General features: G+C 39.7%; 1 protein-coding gene across 1 annotated transcript in view; it reads left to right on the top strand.

The window, feature by feature from the left end:
* The first annotated feature begins 1196 nt into the window (after nt 1-1196).
* LOC109967076 (neuropilin-1a-like) overlaps nt 1197-19045 on the top strand; it is a 116571-nt gene continuing 98722 nt past the window's right edge. Inside the window, exons 1-2 of the mRNA XM_020612418.1 lie at nt 1197-1219; nt 5447-5527. Coding sequence (XP_020468074.1) covers nt 5449-5527 — 79 coding nt within the window. The 5' untranslated portion in view covers nt 1197-1219; nt 5447-5448. The remainder of the gene's footprint in view (nt 1220-5446; nt 5528-19045) is intronic.

Raw genomic sequence — 19045 nt, 5'->3', positions numbered from 1 at the left:
AGCCTTAACCATAAAACTGTGAAAACCCACACACATCATTTGTCACAAGCGCAAATCGGTTCCCCCATGGTAGCTTGAATGCAGGAAGCCAGATAACTGCTAGGCTAGGGGTTTCTAGTTATTATGCATGTGCACTAATAACAGCGAAAACTAAAGGTCCGTGCACAGCAGGAAGAGCAAACTGACAATTTTGTGATATGTCGATTGCTCTGGGGATTGTAGCTGTTATTGGCAGTATACGGTATCAGTTATTAGATAAATGTACGTCAAGGCATATAAAGCAAAGGCAGTAATTATACAGCAGCATGGGCCTTATCACTGGTGTATTATGAAAAATTATAATATGGTAAATGCTCTTACATAGCACTTTTCTATGCATTGATAGGCACTCAAACACTTGACGTTATTTTCCATTTACACATTCTCACACACAACCAACCCCCACCCCCTTATGGGGATGTCAGGGACAGAACAATAAGGCAGAGGAGTTTTAAAGTTCAAAAAAGATGGGCCTTTTTTATTCACCCACAAATAAGGAAAAATACTAACATCAGTATCAAACTAACTGGGCCCTAAAATAGGTCAACAAAAGATAAGGAAACTCAAAATACATCAAACTAACCTGCACAGTGCCTCAATCAAAAACAACCCACCTAACAAATGGGGGAACATGCTGTATATATAGTATAGTATACTATATATAGTGTAGTATATACTGGCTGGCCAAACCAATAACACACACAGGGAATGGACAAAGACACTAACTAAATAATCTACCAATAAACACTGAACAGGCAGTCTAATAACAATTACATTTATCTTTAGATAATCACCTTTATTGGCCAAGTATGTTACACACAAGGAATTTATTTCCAGTACAGAACCGAGGCAGCCATCTGCGGCACCAGCTCAACCGATGGCTTTAACAATCAGGGGGCAACTTGGGGGTTCAGTGTGTTGCCCAAGGACACTTCAACATGTGGACTGCAGGCACCGAGATTCAAACCTCTGACCCTCTGGTTGGGAGATGTAAAAAAACAACATAACTCGACAAATAAAGTTAACATAGACTACAAACAAATAAACAATGTATTTCTCCCAAACTCCCCCTTTCCTGTATTAGGCACTTGGTACAGTCCAGGCCTATTAAGCCTGCTGCTGCCTCAGTCCAATCAGAGTCTTTTTGTTGGGCTCACCCCCATCCATGGACCAGGAAATGGTAACTGAAAAAGAACATTTACACACATTAGCAATACTATATAAACAAAACGTGCATGCTTCATTGATTAACTGTGTATGTCTAATGTCATATCAAATGCCTAACAGCTACCTACAACTTAAATCTACACACATGAACAAAGAAAACAAAATATTACATAGCTAATGCCACTGCTGGTGGTGGTTCAGGCCCTCACATAGTGAAGGCCTGAACCACCACCAGCTGAGGCCTTCACAGGGTAATTATTACTGATGGAGGGTTTTTCCCATTCCAGAAAGGCTTCGGTCCAGCCTTTACAAGTAAAGGAGAGAAAACTCAGTACATGTTCCCCAAGTTACATTAGTCAAGGAAGCTAAATAGTTAGTTACGTTAATACTGTAGTAAATAAATGGTGAAATATAAAAATTATCAGTCCGCTTCAGATCTGGTAGGCTCATCATTATCAGAAATTCTCACTAAATGTTGGTGAAAGTTTGGTCGGTTCTGTAGCACTTCTAATAAACCAAGGGCTTAATGTTGCTCACTGCGAATCTTCACAAAGTCTTGCAGTTTGCTTTAATTTATGCCATCAGTCTTACAAGTCTAGCATATTTGTTTTTTGGCATCTCATGTTTGTGAATAGATTTACTTTATCACTTGCTTTATGAATATTAGAGGTCTTCCACATCTTTAAACTCAATTACTAAAACAATATGCTGTGCTAATGGAAAAATACTCTCATTCATTACCTGCTTGTGTTTTATGATGCCTGCAATAATGACTGCACATTATGTTACCGAAGGATCTTAATGAACAGAATGAAATGTAAAGGGGTCCACAGAGCACAACACGAACTGTAATTACTAAGTCCTACAGTGAAAAATTGTGAAAACAAATGGTGAACTGGGTGACGTTTTTGCCACACAAGGCACAACATAATTTCAAATCAATAAAGTTATTTCCCCAGTGCCTTAAAATAATAATCAGGAGCTTTTCATGAATATAAATACCCCTATTGGTATTCCATTGCTGTCTTTTGTAATACCAAAGTGATTAAACCTACTTACAGCTTAGGGTATACTGTAAATATATGAAAGCTTTCATGTTTGTTGTTCCACACTGCCAGTTTGTTGGCATCCAAGAGGAACTGGCATGTAGAATGTGCAAAGCAGCGCCACCTACCAAGACTAAAGAAAACCAAATTATACCTCCACATATTCCATCCATCCATTATCTATACTACTTATTCGTGATTAGGGTCACAGGGATGAGGGCTTGACCCTATCCCAAGTGACACGTTTATCACAGACTATGAAATACCCAACTGAGCATTCACGTAATCACTGCGTTCACACAGCCACACAGGGTCATATGGGATGTAGGAACGCTGAGGCTTGAGAACGCATCACGGCCCGCTGTGCCTGAGAAGTCACATAAGAGTCACAATCTGTGCTGCTTCTGCTTCATAAGGTGTCAGCAGGCTTGGACAGATGGGAGTGAGAGCAATGTCATCTGGTCACGTTGTGGCAAGAAGGCCGTCAGGGCATCCTTTGTGTAATTAGATAGATGGTCTCTATGGGTTAGCTGGTGAACTGACACCGACACCTGTGGCCAAGAGCCGATGATGAGCAACAACATTTTATCAGTATTAAAACTTGCCCCGTTTGCTCACCTAGACTAGCAAATAAAGAAGTTTAAAAACACCATACAAAAATATTACTATGCTTATTTTTTGTCTTCTTCTTCTCAAAAAAGTGTTGTCAGACATCAGATTATAATTTGAAAGAATGTCTTAATAGGAGAGACACAGGTTGCCAGTCAAGAAAGAGTCCTATCACAAACACCTGAGACAATTAGATGAATCATCAGTATAAATGAATTTATGAATCACCTAGCAGAGCATCTATAAGCTTAGAGAAATAACTAATTATTCAGAATGTAACTAAGGGTTTCTAATGTTTTGACTGACACATTTTCATGCCCCTTCAGAAATGTTATCAATAATTGTTCATTATGGACCCTGAGCAGGTTTTTTTTTGTTTTTTTTTTTTTACTAACTCTGCAGCCGCAAAACTTTCACATCTCTTCTCTCTCTGTTTCTTTTTTTATTATCAGAGACAGTGTTTATCCTCTCAGGTTTTCTGCAATTGCCATTTAATTGGCTGTTTTGATGTTCTGATATACCAGAGTCAGTTTAATTGGCTCATACTGTGCTTACATTTTTTATTGAGGAGGATATTTCTGGTCTGCTTTAACTCAAAAGTCTACAGTATATGTGCTGCAAATGCTGTTTAGAAAGGTGGATGTAGTCCTGATTGGTCTGTTGGCTTTAATTAAATGCACCTGCTGAATTGCTATACATTTCTATATAAATATTACCCTTTTTTAATCATATTAATTCAGCCTCTTTGGGTGCTTTAGGATGAATTAATAAACGAAACAAGGACAGATTTCTTACTTAAAGTGTAATCCTGCTTAGTATCCAATAGTGGACCCGTGTTTGCAGTTTCTCTACAGTATATGAGTTTTTTTTTTCTTTTTTAATGTTATTGCCTGAAAGATTTACATGTGCCTCTGGTGAGTTCAATTACCCACCAGAGACAGATTTTGCCAGCAGTTGCTGCATGGCTTGTTTTAATCTTGGACCCCTGGATTGTGTCCATATTCATTTCTGACTTGACATCGTATATTTCTCATCTTCAATTACATTAAACCTTCACTTGCCTTTTGTTGGAAAGCTTTGTCTCGTACTTCTTTGGCCTTTCCTTCTATCTCTTTATCTGATTTGGGATGGGAAGGGTTATGGAGGGCAAAGAGTGCACCCCAGTAATGTGATTAAACCAGATGGAATGGATGACTGGGGAAACTGGGAGGTTGAAGAGAGTCAAACATGGAAGAAGGAACTGACAGACAGAGGAAAGATGGCTGGATGAGGGAGGCGGAGGAGGGCTCTGGCACTGCATTATGCATCGTGGATCATCAGCCTGGGCGGCTTGTTTTATGGGCTGGTGTCAAGGGTGTCACTCCTGCTTCGCACTCTGTGGTGATGGGCCTGTTGCCATGGCAGCAGCTAAGCAACTCATTAGCAAATATTACCCTTGGCCCATTGAGAGAGAGCAGGGCGCTGACTTTGACAGACAGCAGACATCAAATAATAGGCTTACTATTGACAAAAAGTGAGATACCAGCATGTGAAAACCTCTGTAGGAAAGAGAAGGTGGTATTGGACATGTACATAAGAAGTCATTTGAATTCATTTTGCAAGATCTTCTTGTCGTTGTCTGTCCATGTTACAGTCTTAATGCCTCTTGTGCTACCAGACCTTCATTTGAGAAAATATTAAATATTCTGATTTTCGTTTTGGAAGAAAACTGCATCAGATTCATTACACTCAGATAATAGCTGTGGTGTATGCAGACTGGTAATGTGAATTTATGCATATTTCCATCTGCTATGCCAATACTGTAATTGGTTTGTTGAGATAAACAGCTGGTGGCACTAATTTACCAGTCAGGTACCATTTAAACCACCACAGAAGAAGAGGATGCATGAGATAATAGTAGGGGCCAGTCAAACCTCAGTAAAAAAAAAATTAGAAATCACGTTGGAAAGTGGGCATTTGTGTTTGTTTCATGTATTCATTTGAGGAAGATTGCAATCTCTTTTTACACCACACAGATTTTTTTCTTCTCTGTTTCTGGCAGTTTTTATTAAAAGTTTAAACAAACAAACATTTTTGGGAGACTATTTTCAGCTGTTTATTAATAACAGTTGGTGTTCTAATGAATATTTGTGGCAGTAGAATGGTGTGTGTGTGTGGTCGCACCCAGTTTAACAGCATGACTCACTGATGTGTTTTTAATAGTTTTTGACAATAATGGAGCTCTGTGGCTCAGAGGAATAAGATACGCAGGCAGTACACGTAGCTGGGTTTGATCTTTCTCATAAACTGTCTGACAGTTTAAAAAAAAGATGATCACCAGCCTGTCAGTACAATAAGTGTACTCTACATATACTGTATGTCTTGAATATTATTTTGATCAAGCATCTTCAGTTGTAAACTAACCAGAAGATACAGGTTGAATATTAATTTTGTCAGTCTACACTATATTACATGGATGTAAGTCTAATGAACCTGTTATTGTGTAAGCAGATTTCAAATGTCTAGAGTTCACTAAACTAAACCAACATATGCAGTAACCTTCAAAACTTCAGTCACCTAAACTGCACCTTTTTCTTCCTCTGCAGACATGATTGGCTGCTTGTGCGACCGACTACTCCTTTACAGCAGTTCTATGTGGGGAAATGGTGGAGAATCTTCATTAACAGGTGAACACAGCTGAGAAAACAACATCAAACATAACATTTGAGTGCAAACATATCCTGAAAAGGCGTCCTTTTAGTCTCACAATCACACATCAGTACGTACAGCTGGAAGAGAGCTCACCCTAGGTGTCTGCTCCCTGTAATGGAAAATGGTGTATAATCAAGAACAGAGATGGTGAGCTAATGAAAAGGGTAGCAGGGTAACATTTTCAGAGTGACACCTGAAGTAGGATGACATTTACAGAGGAGAAGCCCCAAAGACAGCCTGTTAGAAGGGACCTCTGTATGTTACGTATATGGGAGCAGCACAGGAGAATGTGAAAGCTGCTTTCAACATGAGTCAGACTCGTTGGCATAGCCAGTGGTTTTTGTCTCCAGGTAGTGGTCTGTTTGGCTGGAATATGTTACACAGATGGAGGATGGTTGATATCAAATGTAAAAATAAACACAAAAAAAAGTTAAATGTCATAAATAGTATTTCTAAAAATTGATATTCATTGCACAATATCTGAATGTCACCAATGAGCACATCACTGAAGTATTTTGAGTAAAGAGTTTTGTTAAACAGATTCATTTAGAAATATTTTGATTTATTTGAGTGCCTGCCCTCTGGCAGCCAGGACATCAGAGCTTGTTCATAAAAAAAACAACCATTATATTTTTTCTCTGTACCTTAATCAGTAAAATGGTCACGTTAATGCAAAAATAATGTTGGGTTTTCTGCAGGTTTTCAAGCACTAACAGTTCTTGATGCTTGTATGATGCTGACAAGAAATAGTATTCAAAGAATCTGTTTGAAGTAAGATAAAAACCAGCACACTTGCACCTGTGGGTTTGGATGTTTTCAATCATCTGGTAGCAAGAATGAGCCAGGTGTTGTCAATCAGCTAATGAAAACCAGTACAGATACCTCAAAATTATACTTAAGTTCAGAACTTGAGTAAATGTACTTTACTTAACTGTTCACCTCTGTGGCTTCTTCTACTACAAACAAATAGTTTGTAGCAGAAGTAGCGAGGCCCCAGAAACAGCAGCAACAGGAGGCGGGGGTACAGGGTTGTATGTAACCACAACACACAATATGAATCCATGGCATGATGCACTAAAATGACTCATGCTTGCTTAATTATGAGATCCAGTCATGTCAAGGTACATTAACTTACTTTACTTTATAATTTGGTGAAATCCCAACATTTGCATCGGCAGTATATAACTGAAGCTGTTGCAAAATGAAAGACTGCAGGAGATAGAGAACAGATAAATATTCCAGATGTTCAATTGTATTAAATGCCTGATGCAAATGGATGATTCATTGACAGAATGACTGCTGTTCAAACACAATGTACTAAAGTTAGAAACAGCCAAGAAAACTAATAGTATGTCCTTACTGATGGTATGATTTCAAACAAAAACCCCATGTCATCTGTAAAGCATATGGCGTTCTTGTATATTTTGACAAAGAACTTTGATAACCGTGTGTTTTTGTGTAAAAGCAGAGACAACTGTGAGCCATGAACTTTCCCAGTAAATGCTGAAGCTATGACTTTATAGGAGAGAGGCACTGAAATACACACACAACCGCATACAGTATAAAAGGTCACACACTTGTGAGTGTTCTTCACTCTGAAACCTTTATCAGGCACATTTCCTTTCAGAAGTCTGGCATTTCTTCTACATCAAAAGTAAATATATTGAAGTCATCTAACTTTGGGTTAACCACCTCGTAAGGTCATGCCAAGAGCATCACATTCTGTGAAACTTCGTGAAACACAGGGATTAAACCTGCTGGCATGACAGTCTACTCAAACTGCAAGACATTTTCTCACAGTGACATGTCTGCTGAGAGGGAATCAGGTCGCAGGAGAGAAGCGGATCAAGGAAGAGAACATTTCCCTGCCACATGGGGGACTTAATCAGCACAGCTGACTGTGGACTAACTCTGCAGAATGGAGGGTAGTGGGGTTTTGACCTTTGATGCCCATGTCAGTGCAACAGCTGTGTATTTTCCTTGATGATAAATGTGTTAATAAGTGTCTAATGGCCCTGGCCTCAGTGGGCTGACAGTGGGCTCTGCAACAGATGTTTTCGCAATTCTTTATTTGCTTTAGGTTGATGATTGGGGCCAAGAACAGGGAGACCAGCTGGTTAAAAAGTGGAGCAGAATATCTTGTAGGGTGGAGGACTGAGTAGGCAAAGTTTTAATGGCGATGCATGTTCCTGAAATTTCCAGTAACTATAATGCACATTTTAAAAATCTACCTATTTAGCAGTTATTATAAATGTCAACGCATGGTTTGTAGTACATTATATGCAGGTAAAACTGTGTAATACTATGTATTTGTCAACATCTATTAGTGGAGGCTTCTATATAAACAGGTAATAATGGACAATAGAGAAAAGCAAAGTTATGTTATACAGTATGTGTTCATAGACAATCTAATCATAGAATCTGTGTCGAATCAAAGAGCAAGTCACTAATCAATATTAATCTTTTTTAGCAAGATCACAAATCTGATTTGAGTTCCTCTTAGATTTCAGCTTAGGCTCTATTCCACACCATAGTGTGGTGCTAATGTACCAGTAGTTGTTTGGGGGGTACTATTACCAGAATAATAGTTTAGTTCGCTAGCTAGCGACACAGGCAAACGTGGGATACTGTGTTTCAGGTTGTTTTAGTGCTTGTAGAGGCTGCCTCCATACTACAGACACTTGGCTAGAATACATGAATGTGTCCCCAGTGAGCAACCATGGGCTCTACTGCTTCTTGATTACATTAAGGTGGCTAATTGTAAATGTCCTGATGTATGTTCATGTTTCTCAACCTGTTAGGACTCAGACAGTAGAGGCACAATGCCTTTAATGTCCATCTTGGGTGTTTCTAGAAAAAGTGCTTTCATGCTATTGTTTAGGATTCAGTTTTGATGAACTATGTTGTGTGTGTGCATGTGTGACCCACCAGAATTTAGAATCAGAACTGAATTTTGAGGGTCTTAATTAGAGGCAAATGGAAGGTTTTCTGTGTTGGAGCTTCTCTTTGTCATTCAGTCTGAGAAAACAAGTGGATTCTAACAAAAGACATCACAGTTTGAGTGTGCGTGTGTGTAATATTTGTGCTCATCAGTGGTTGAGGTTGTTCTGGTGTCTTTAAAGACTGTGACCCTTTTCCAGACGTCTGAAAGCACAGTTCATGTTTGAGTTGTCTTTTCCTGTACAATCAGTGTATTCTCATGTGCTTTCCCATCAATAATTTGATCATAGGCTCATGTTATTGCTTCTGCAGAAACTGACAACATAACATTTGTTTTGAATGATGACACTTAATGGTTTATGTCTCTCTGTGCACCCACTATTCTGACGGATGAGACACATGCCGCCGTCTCCAGCTCCTTGGTCATAGTATCTCTACATCTTATTGTCTCATAAGTCATTGGGCTTCTGAAGCACTCGCTGTTGCCCTGATGCCTCTGTGCACTATGCTATGTTTCTGTTAGCTTTTCATTACATTAACAAATAGTAGTTTTAATCGATCTTTGTAAAGACTCGAGCTGAATGCATGAATGTGTCCCCAGTGAGCAACCAGGGGCTCCAGATAGGTGAACAGCTACTGTTGTCGCATTCATGCATGAGAAATATGAAAATCCTTCTCAATCCTTGATCTTTCCTCCATGCATCGATTTTTATCTGTTACATGTTGCTTTCATGGGCGCACACACGCACACAAAGCTGTGCTCTCATGCGTCATCCTTTGTCCTCTTAGTCTGTCGTTTGCTTTCTGCTTCTTTGTGTCACTCTTTCTCTCACTGCCACTCATCCGCTGCTTTACTTTCTTTCACTCTCTGACAGTAAAACCATTTCAAGGTCCTTTGGTCTTAAAACACCAGTGGCTGTCATGTCAGGTGCACCAAGGTAGTGAGGAGTGGAACTTGTTTACTGCCGACCACAAGAAAACTCCATACAAACACACTTGCATACAGTCAGATGCACATTGACATGCACGCTGTTGACAGATTCATTTGCAGAGAGATGGCTTATATACTGCCAAAATGTATAAACATGCTGACAGGATGTATGCCCACAGTCTGTATCAGTAACCTGTGTGGCACTTACAGGCCAGTGCTCACAGATGCACAAATTTCTGTCCAAATGCATGTATGTAGTTAAATTAATCTTACTAATTTATTAGTTTTCATACCAATAAATGGGTCAATTCACACATACAAGAAATAATTTGTTAGTTTTTGTGGTATTTAGCCATGCAGCTCTGCATTTATCTGATCCATGTTAGATATGATGAGTTATGTATCAATAATGCTAACTGTAAGTTATGTCCCTTTTAGACCTGCACTCGTTTCCTTTAATCTGACAGGGTGTTCATTCATGTATAACCTATTACTTTCATACATACTACTTTCAACATGGCACAAGTTTGAACATGCAGTTGCAATAACAGATTGCACCATATTACCACTGTTGTGTGTAATGGCCATATCAAACATGGCAGTCTGGGTGTCTGCACATCTCTTGTGTGTGTTTGTCTTTGTGTTGCTCAGCTCATAAAAGACATGATTGTCTTTAATGACATCCTAAACAGCAATAACATGAGGAAAAAATTGTCCTGGAACACACTCATCATCTGCCATGTTGTAGTAAGAAAACTCTCCATCCTGTGTGTATAACAAATAATTCAATTCAGTTTTATTTGTATAGCACCAAATTACGACAAATGTTGTCTCAGGACACTTTACAAAGTAAGGTCTAGACCTTACTATTATTATTATCATAGAGGAAAAACCCAACAAGTGAGGCTGGGCGCTTGATAGCTAAAGGCTCTGCCTCCCATTCTGCTTCTGTGGACTCTAGGAACCACAAGTAAACCTGCACTCTGAGAGCGAAGTGCTCTGTTGGGAGGATAAGGTTCTACGAGGTCTTTAAGATACGATGGAGCCTTGTCATTAAGGGCTTTGTATGTTAGGAAAAGGATTTTAAATTCTATTCTGAATTTTACAGGGAGCCAGTGGAGAGAAGCTAATATGGGAGAGATATGATCTCTCTTGCTAGTTCCTGTCAGTACTCTGGCTGCAGCATTTTGGATTAACTGGAGGCTTTTTAGGGAACTATTGGGACATCCTGATAGTAAAGAGTTATAGTAGTCCAGCCTGGAACTAACAAATGCATGGACCAGTTTTTCAGCATTACTTTGAGACAATATGTTTTTTGATTTTGGTGATATTGCACAGGCGAAAGAAAGCAGTGCTAGAGACTGTGTGATTTAAAGGACATATCCTGGTCAAAAATGACTCAGAGGTTCCTCTCAGCAGTCCTGGAGGCCAGAGCTATGTCATCCATAGTAGCTATATGGTTAGACATCAGATTTCTAAGGTTTTCAGGCCCAAGTCAAAAAAGAAAGTCTTAAATCTAATCTTGCCTACTCACTGTGGCTCTCTCATGGGTAAGTCTGAATGGAGCTATGAGGAACATTAATGTAAAAGTGACCTACTGTATGTCTGAATGACAGAGAGCGGTCACTTTAACAGACTCATGAAGCCAGCAGTATTATGTATCATGTCAGAAAAAGGCTTTACATTATAAATTACCTTGAACAGTTTTCATCAGAATTACTGTCCAGAAAAGAAATAGTCCCCATGAAACCTCATAGAGAGGTGTGTCCTGAGTTTTTCAGTACTCACCACAGATAAACCTCCACTGCACTGGAAGCAGAGGTTTTCACAGGAACATATCTCAGCACATAAAACCAAAACACTGTACAGCTCGGTCGTAAGTGAGAAAATGTTCTGTACATCATGCTTTAGCAGGACAGAGCGCTTGCAGCGCGGCATGAAGAGTCATGAAAATGTATTGCGTCCCAAGAGTTGCAAATGATATGGAAATTATAATTATTACCAGTTATTTTTCATTTTAATAAAAGAAATCATTTGAAGGCATGGAAAGTCATACTTAAAAACTAGGAAAACTTTGTGTACAAAACACATTCATTCAGATATTCAGTGCCACATATTAAAGCATTTACAAAAACATTAGGCTGAAAACAACTTTCATGCATTATTTAACTTTGATTTCTTTATTCCTTAATGCCCCAGTGGAACATAATCCATTTAGTCCCTTAGGTGACCTTGGCCCACAAATGAGTCCCTTTCTTACATTATTAGGCAAAACATATTCCTCTGTTCATTCAGCCTCTGCCATCGATGCTCCATTAGTCACGACTACTATCATGTGATGGACATAAAAATGATTCCATTGTTAATCACTCAGTCCAGTGTTGTACTGCTTACTCAGTACTTTACAGCTTCGTAAAAGTGTTTGACGTAGCAACATTAATCATAAATATGTTATCAATAATATTATTGCCTCAAGATATAAAGTCATCTTAACACGCACCTTGCTGATGCACAATGATAAATTAAATGCAGACATTATTGTGTTTATAGTAACTGTCCCATGCATATTCTATTATCCCAGAAGGTTTCAAATCAAGCCATTTGTAGGCGGCAACCAGTACATGCAGACGTACACTGACACATCCTTGGTGATATAGTCCATAAAGAAAACCTAAATTCACCTGCTTTCAGTTCCTTCATACAAGTGTTTCCAGCCCTTTTGAAATGTGAGAAGTAACAGAGAAAATGCACTTTGATGAATTCTTAATATCCTACTGTGATTATCTCTACAGTTGCTTTATGTGTACCAACAGTTTTGACTTGGAGGTGCATTTCTAGACACATTGTGCTACAGAAGCAATGCTGTCGATGAGAATTATTGCATTTTACAGTGAAGGCCCCCCCCGGGATATCATTACTTTAAACCCTCCTGCAATACATCAATTTCTAATTAACATTTGCATACTAGATCATCGGGGGATGCCTAAGAGGAGGGACAGAGGGCTGCAGAAGATGCACTCACATACATTTATGCTAATTAATTGAAATAAAATGAGCCTGGAGCTTAAGATTGGGTGGAGCAATAGGATGCTTCAACATCCAATAGGAGGGACAGGGTGGATGCCTGAGTGCTGTTAGCGACGCCCCGTGCATCCAAAAACACCCACACTCTGAAGACCCGAGCTACAGAGTGGAAGGAGAATGTGGAGGATGTTTGTGCTGTTTTGTCCCAGATAGCACTGCTTGCAGTACAGCTTGGTTACCATAGTAATAGCATCCATGTGGCCCATATTCATCCAGGTAATTTTGGGGTGAGATTTAGCCTGTTTGGGCCAGGTAAAGGCGATAGGAAACAAACAGTTTATAAGATGTTTTGGATTGCATGGTTGCAGTGTACTGTATGCAGGACAAATGAGGCCACAGTTCATTTCATAGAAAACATGAGCCTCATGAACGTTACATGCCAATAGCTATAACACTTGAACTGGCCTCACAGACTTTGATTTCTCTCGCTTTGACTGGTAACTTAAAATCTGATCAGTAATGTTGTGTTCAAAAAACATAAATGTTGACACTGTGCCAGTCTAATATGTTCAGATATAGATGGAGGATAAGAACATTAACAAGGTAGGTGTATTCTAGGCTGGGGAGGTCACGACCCCCTGGGGGAGACTCTGGATACCTCTCATACCAGATCAGTCTATAAAATGCTTTTCCCACCAGTTTCTGAGAAAGGTATGTGGCTCCTTAGCTTCTAGAGGTTCCATTTTTTCACCACCACCACCAAAGCAGGCAGTATAAAACCTGCTTTGCTCTGGTGTTTTTTGAGCAAGTCTTTTTGAGGAAATGTGATGCCCAGCCATACAATGCATAGCTACCTAAAGGAACAGACTAGTAGCTGCATAGCTGGGTTTTATTTCTCTGTGGATTCACAACTCAAGCAAGTATTCACATTACAGAGCTTGGATTCATTTCAATGTGACCACAAACTGCAAGTATAATTTTAAAAATACAATGAGCCTCCATCACAACATCAGGGGCCCACCTCAGATTTGTGGTGGTATGTTGTTTGTTTTTTTGTGCTGTAGGGAGGTCAAAGATCAGAATGAGGCATATTTATTTTAAATACAAATGTTGGCATATGAGATATTGTAACTGAGAGATGTACAGCGAGCTATGTTGTTGGGCCCCCTTGGTCACAGCAAAGCATTTATGCACCATTCCAGAAATGTCCATTAAAAACCAATCAACAACATTTAGCTGATAAACAGACAGCTGGAGGTCGATCCATAATCCCTACCCCTCAGTTTCATCTTGGGAACAATTGCCCAGCAGTGCAGTGAGGTAATTTGAATGATATAATCTCAAAAGGTTGGAAGATTTGATGTATAGTGTTAGCATCCTACCAAGCTTTAGTATTGTGGTATGTGTATAACGCTGCTGGGAGGAGGCAAGGAGACAAATGAGGCGCCATGAGTTTGCTCCAAGCCAAAGGTCTGTTGAAATAGACATGCAATGACTTCTCTAGTGATTTTGTTGTTGCCTTATCTTAAATTGGAGTTAGGAGCAAAGCAGATGATAAATTCTACTTTATATGCAGATGTGCTAATGCAAGCAATTTTAAGTCAAGAATTGCACTCTGGGCAAATTGTCTAATGCTTATGAAGTAAGCAGCTACAAAAACAACTCAAACTCCTCCTTAGTGATAACACCAATACAGCTACATATGTTAGCAGCTGGACTACTTTGCAAAAGTTTAAATGTTCAACAGGAAACAATAAGGCCCAAATACGAGACAAACAAACTCTCTCAGGCTCATTTAGGCAGATGACAGTGTTTTGGTAACAAAGCTTCCTTCCATGTTTGAGAATTTGGCAATGAGGTGGAAGTGAAAACCCACTTATACTTTGGAACTTTTAGCTAAACATGATAATATAGCAACACAGACTGTACATTCTTTCCAAGCATGAGGATCTGTTGGCTATCCTAAGTCATTATCCACCTCTCAGTATCTTTAAATTGAAGTGTTTGGGCGTTGTTCTCTGTATTTAAAGATGCAAAAACATACTGTGAAATGTCACTTGTCACTCTGCGGTTCCCCTCAACCCTATAAAATGTTTTAGCAGCTTTTCAGCTCATCAAGCTGCTTTCCTAGCACTAAACAGTAAGAAAGTTGGTGACTAGCTGGCGAACAGAGTATAACATTTGTCAGTTTAAGAACCAGATATTTTTCTCAGAAGCTGGTAAGGAGAGTGAATATTGGACTTATAGGTGACCAGGTACAAGACTCCAAATGAATGCGAATGTTGCTCGGTGCTGGCTGGGTATACAAGTCATGTCCTGTGGCAAAAAAAAAAAAAAAAAAAATCTATAAATGCAGCTTTATATCAAAGCATCATCTCATTCCTAATATTTGGCTGAACTCTAACTGTTCTCAATTAGTGACAAAATATACAGATTTTTAATGATATTGCTAAGATAACATTTTTAATGTGGCAACAAGCGATAGCCAATTAAGTTTCCTGGTAACAACATCGATGTGTCTGTAACACTAGTGTCACTGACCTCAGGCTGCTGCATACTATCAATCATTTTAACAAGGCAACCATATCGGGGGTCAGAATATTTACATCATTATTTGGGCCTAATTGTCAGCTCACTATGTTTTGGGTCACATTAAATAGGCACAGTAAATTCATAAGAATAGCCTCGGTGACACTGGGTATAGAGGTACATCAGTGTCCCACTGCTTCACTGTACCAATACGTGGATAAAGGACAACAGAACTGTTTCACAGTAATGTTCTTAAATATGATTCATCCCCTTGTACTAGGATGAATCTACTCTCCCTTTGGGATGAAATTTCATGTTGTGTGTCAAGATGAAGCAGAGTAATATGCTTCGATTATCTAGCAATGCACCGAATATTTGAGTATCTCCAAGGAATGCTAATCACTCTTCTATTGGATTTTTCTGTGACGCCTGCCATTAATCCTCACCACAGTCATGTGTGATGAAACTGCGACACTCTTTTGAACATAATTAACTCCCATGATCGTTTTTGAACCTCACTGCATTGAGTGTTCTGATGGAGAGAATTTACACCAGGTTATTGTGAGTATTTAATGGACTCACAAGTGTCAATTAATGGAGAGAAGCTTTTCATTGGGCTTTCTTTTCATGTCCAGTAGCCCCTGTTTTATTAAAAAGCACTTATCCCAAGCCTCTGCTTTTGAAATGAATGGTTTCTAAGGCATTACAATAACCCGTGTCCTGTTGTGATTTGCCTGAGGGTGCTAGACCTCCATCTTTGTGACATTAGACCCATCTCTGCCTCTGATGTGACTTCAGTGCTTCAGGAAATGATTTCGTAGATGAGAACAAATAATATGTTTTTGCTATGTTACACCGCTTCTGAAATTCTAGACTTTGAAGAAACAATGTACTACAATTTCCCAAACATATAGATGATAACTGAAAGGAAAGGCCAACATAAAGGGTCTCAGTAAGGAGCTGGGCCCCCACGCGCCACCAGAACAGCTTCAGTGCACCTTGGTATTGACTCTCCAAGAGTTATTCTTGCAAAAGATGTAATGTTTTGATGATGATGGTGGAGACGTTGTCTAACACATCGCTCCAACATCTCCCATATGTGTTCAACTGGGCTGAAACCTGGTGACCGGTAAGGCCATTGTGTCTGATTCACCACGTTTTCATCCTCATCAAACAGTGAGTGACCCCCTCATGCTTTATGAATGAGGGCACTTTAATTTGTCCCCTGTCTGTATCTTCCTGTGCTAAAGTTGTTCTAAGTTAGTACTTCAACATAATTACATCATACTTACTGTACTTCTGACTTTGCATTGTGTCTGTAACATTAGGTCCCATGCATTCATTTTGATTAAGCCCCCATGAAGACATATTTGGCAAGTAACTTTGCAGCTAAATGGGACTTGGCAGATTCTTGAACTCTTGCCCCTGACATCCCAACCTGACCATTAGGTGTCAAAGAAGTACAAGGTAGGCTACGGAATAGTAGCCCACCTCCAAAACAATCTGCTTGCTCGTTCACGTTGGCGAGCTACTTTTCTGTGGCCCACCCTGTACAATAACTTGAAAAAGAAGCAGAAGCCCTTTGAATGGCAGATATTCTGTGTCAGTCGTTTTTCCCATTTTCAAGTGACTGAACTTGTTTGCTGCCTAATCAGGACATCAAGTACAGCAGAGAAAACCTCTCTACAGGTTTGACCATGAAAGCTACAACTCATTTGACCCATGCACTGGTTTTAAGTCACCCTCAGTTTGTAGTGAAGAAGAGTACTAGGGGAATACTTGGATATGGAAATGGGCTCCATGTGATCTGGGAACATTTTCAGAAGCCAAAACCTTCAAACAATGGTTGTTTTTGTGTGATGAAACGCCTGGTTTTCAGTGCTGTTTTATAATTGAACACTGAAGTACATCAGGAACAGGTGAGGTTGAGGATAAAAGGAAAAAATTCGACACTATCTACATTGTCTCATAACGGGTCCAATCATTAACCTCAGTATGATAGTCAGCTGCAGTTAATCAACAGCTCAGACATTTCACCTCTGCAAACCTGCTATCAAATTTGTGTATTGTGTCTGTTTTTATTTTTGGCTCTGGTGATGAGCGCTGACATCACAGCATCTGGCTGAACAATTATTCCCACAGTACCCAGGAGAGCATGCAATTATGTTTCCTCCCCCTCTTAAGCAGTGCAGCACACAGCTTTCTAATTCAGTGTCTCCAGAGAAGAAGCGGGGTGCTGAAATCACAGCATGGGGACAGATTGCGGAAAACGACAGGTTGTTAGATGTTAATGTTGAACATTTTTTTCTAAGCCCATACTATATACTGTATATAGTCAATGGTAGCACTTGAGTCCAGTCTTGAATTCAGTGTCCAAAAAAGGTCTGTGTCAGATGTATGTTTCACTCAGATTTGTTTTGATCTTCACCAGTATGTTGCGATATGAGCCTGTCTTTATGTATAAAAGTTATAAGAAAGAAACTGGCACGTTTGTCACGTCTGTTTCACCTTTTGCTAACAGGACAAACCTGTATAAACTCCAGTGTTAAAGTTGTCAGACTATTTGAATTTGCCTGGATTAAAAAAAAAAATCAAGTAAACCAAGCACCAGCTGTGGCATTTGCTTTGACAGATCCAGTCAAAAGAAAGTTTGTAAACCATATTTACTGAGCCTAATCTAACTAATTCAGATTTAGTTGCCAGCTCATCACCTGCTTTGAAGGACTATTGTTTTTTGAATCTGTGGCACCGGTAGGAATTGCCATAGTATGAGTGAAGTTCATGGGCAGGCGCATTCTAGATGTTTGATGCGGTGACAGGGTGGCAGCCATTTAACTGATCACTGTTAAATATTCATCAGGTCAGTCTTCCAGAGTTTGCTCAGCCTCTAATCAAAAAGCATGGTGGACATCTTAGGTAACTGATGGGTAGCTAATGACTTGGTGATTAATAGCCTGGCACTCGCATAAATGTGGCTGATCTAAAGATGAGAAGGGGGGCTGAAAACAAAGACCCCGCAATGTTCTATGATGCATTCAAGGCCACGGAACATTGATGAGCCACCACTCGTATAAAGGCCACCTAATTAGAGAAGAAAAGCTCAGTGCTGGGTGTGTTAGTAAGTGATGGGTGTTAATTAGGGTGTCCAGGCATATGGAGGTCTGCTCTCTGGATTAGCATGGCTGTGAATGATGATGAAGGGGGAGGGACAGTTGGATTCTTGTATGATGGCAGTGTATCTCTTTTCTGGTTGGTGTTTTGATGAAGACAATTCAGTGAAAGGTCATCTTGGTTTTGTAAAGGTCACAGTTTTGTTCCTTTTGACAGTGGGGAGACTGTTTCTGACCGGTTTCACCCTTAACAATTACTGGCATCCTGTTTCCACTAATGCCCTTCTCATTCAAATGCTTGTCAACAGCTTCCTCATCTGTTTGGAAGCTACACAAAAACAGTTATTAAATACCAGGAAATGTTCATGGCCAGGTCACAAGAGCTGATAGATAAAAGCTGATGGATGAAATCTGCAGCTGAATCGAAGGATCCCCCTGATGCGGGCAACAGCAGTACATGATGCCATTATCCCATGCTGTGTGCCTAGCTAAGACAGATAGCCTTGAGGGACCAGGAAAGCATCACCACTGGCCTCCCTCCTCTCCCAAAAGAGGTTGTTGGTGGACCCGGCACTGTACTGGGCTAATATTAGTTACAGATAAGGACACCTGCAGAGCAAGGACATGTAGCCCAAACCAAAGACACAGGGAAACCTTCATCTGGCTATATATATATCCTGGCTAAATAAGATGAAGGCCTGCATGTTGCGATGTTCTGTCACTTGCTTTTCTGCTTTGAAAAATGTGTCTTTGGGAATAAATGGATCCCCAACGCTCCATTCGATTCCATTGTGGCCTACTCAAGTTAGAATTTTCTTACCATACCTGCACAGTTTGCATATTTTCTCTGTCTGTATTTTTATTTTATACTGAATTGTAGTTCATACAGTTAATACTCAAGTAAAATGTTGTTTATTGAGACAGTTTATCTGTTTACTTCAGTTATTTCAATTAGTAGT

The sequence above is a fragment of the Monopterus albus genome, unplaced genomic scaffold (assembly GCF_001952655.1).
Source record: "Monopterus albus unplaced genomic scaffold, M_albus_1.0 scaffold125.1, whole genome shotgun sequence".
Taxonomy (NCBI): Eukaryota; Metazoa; Chordata; class Actinopteri; order Synbranchiformes; family Synbranchidae; genus Monopterus; species Monopterus albus.
The sequence above is the reverse complement of the archived record's forward strand: the minus strand, read 5'-3'. Positions and strand labels throughout refer to the sequence as shown.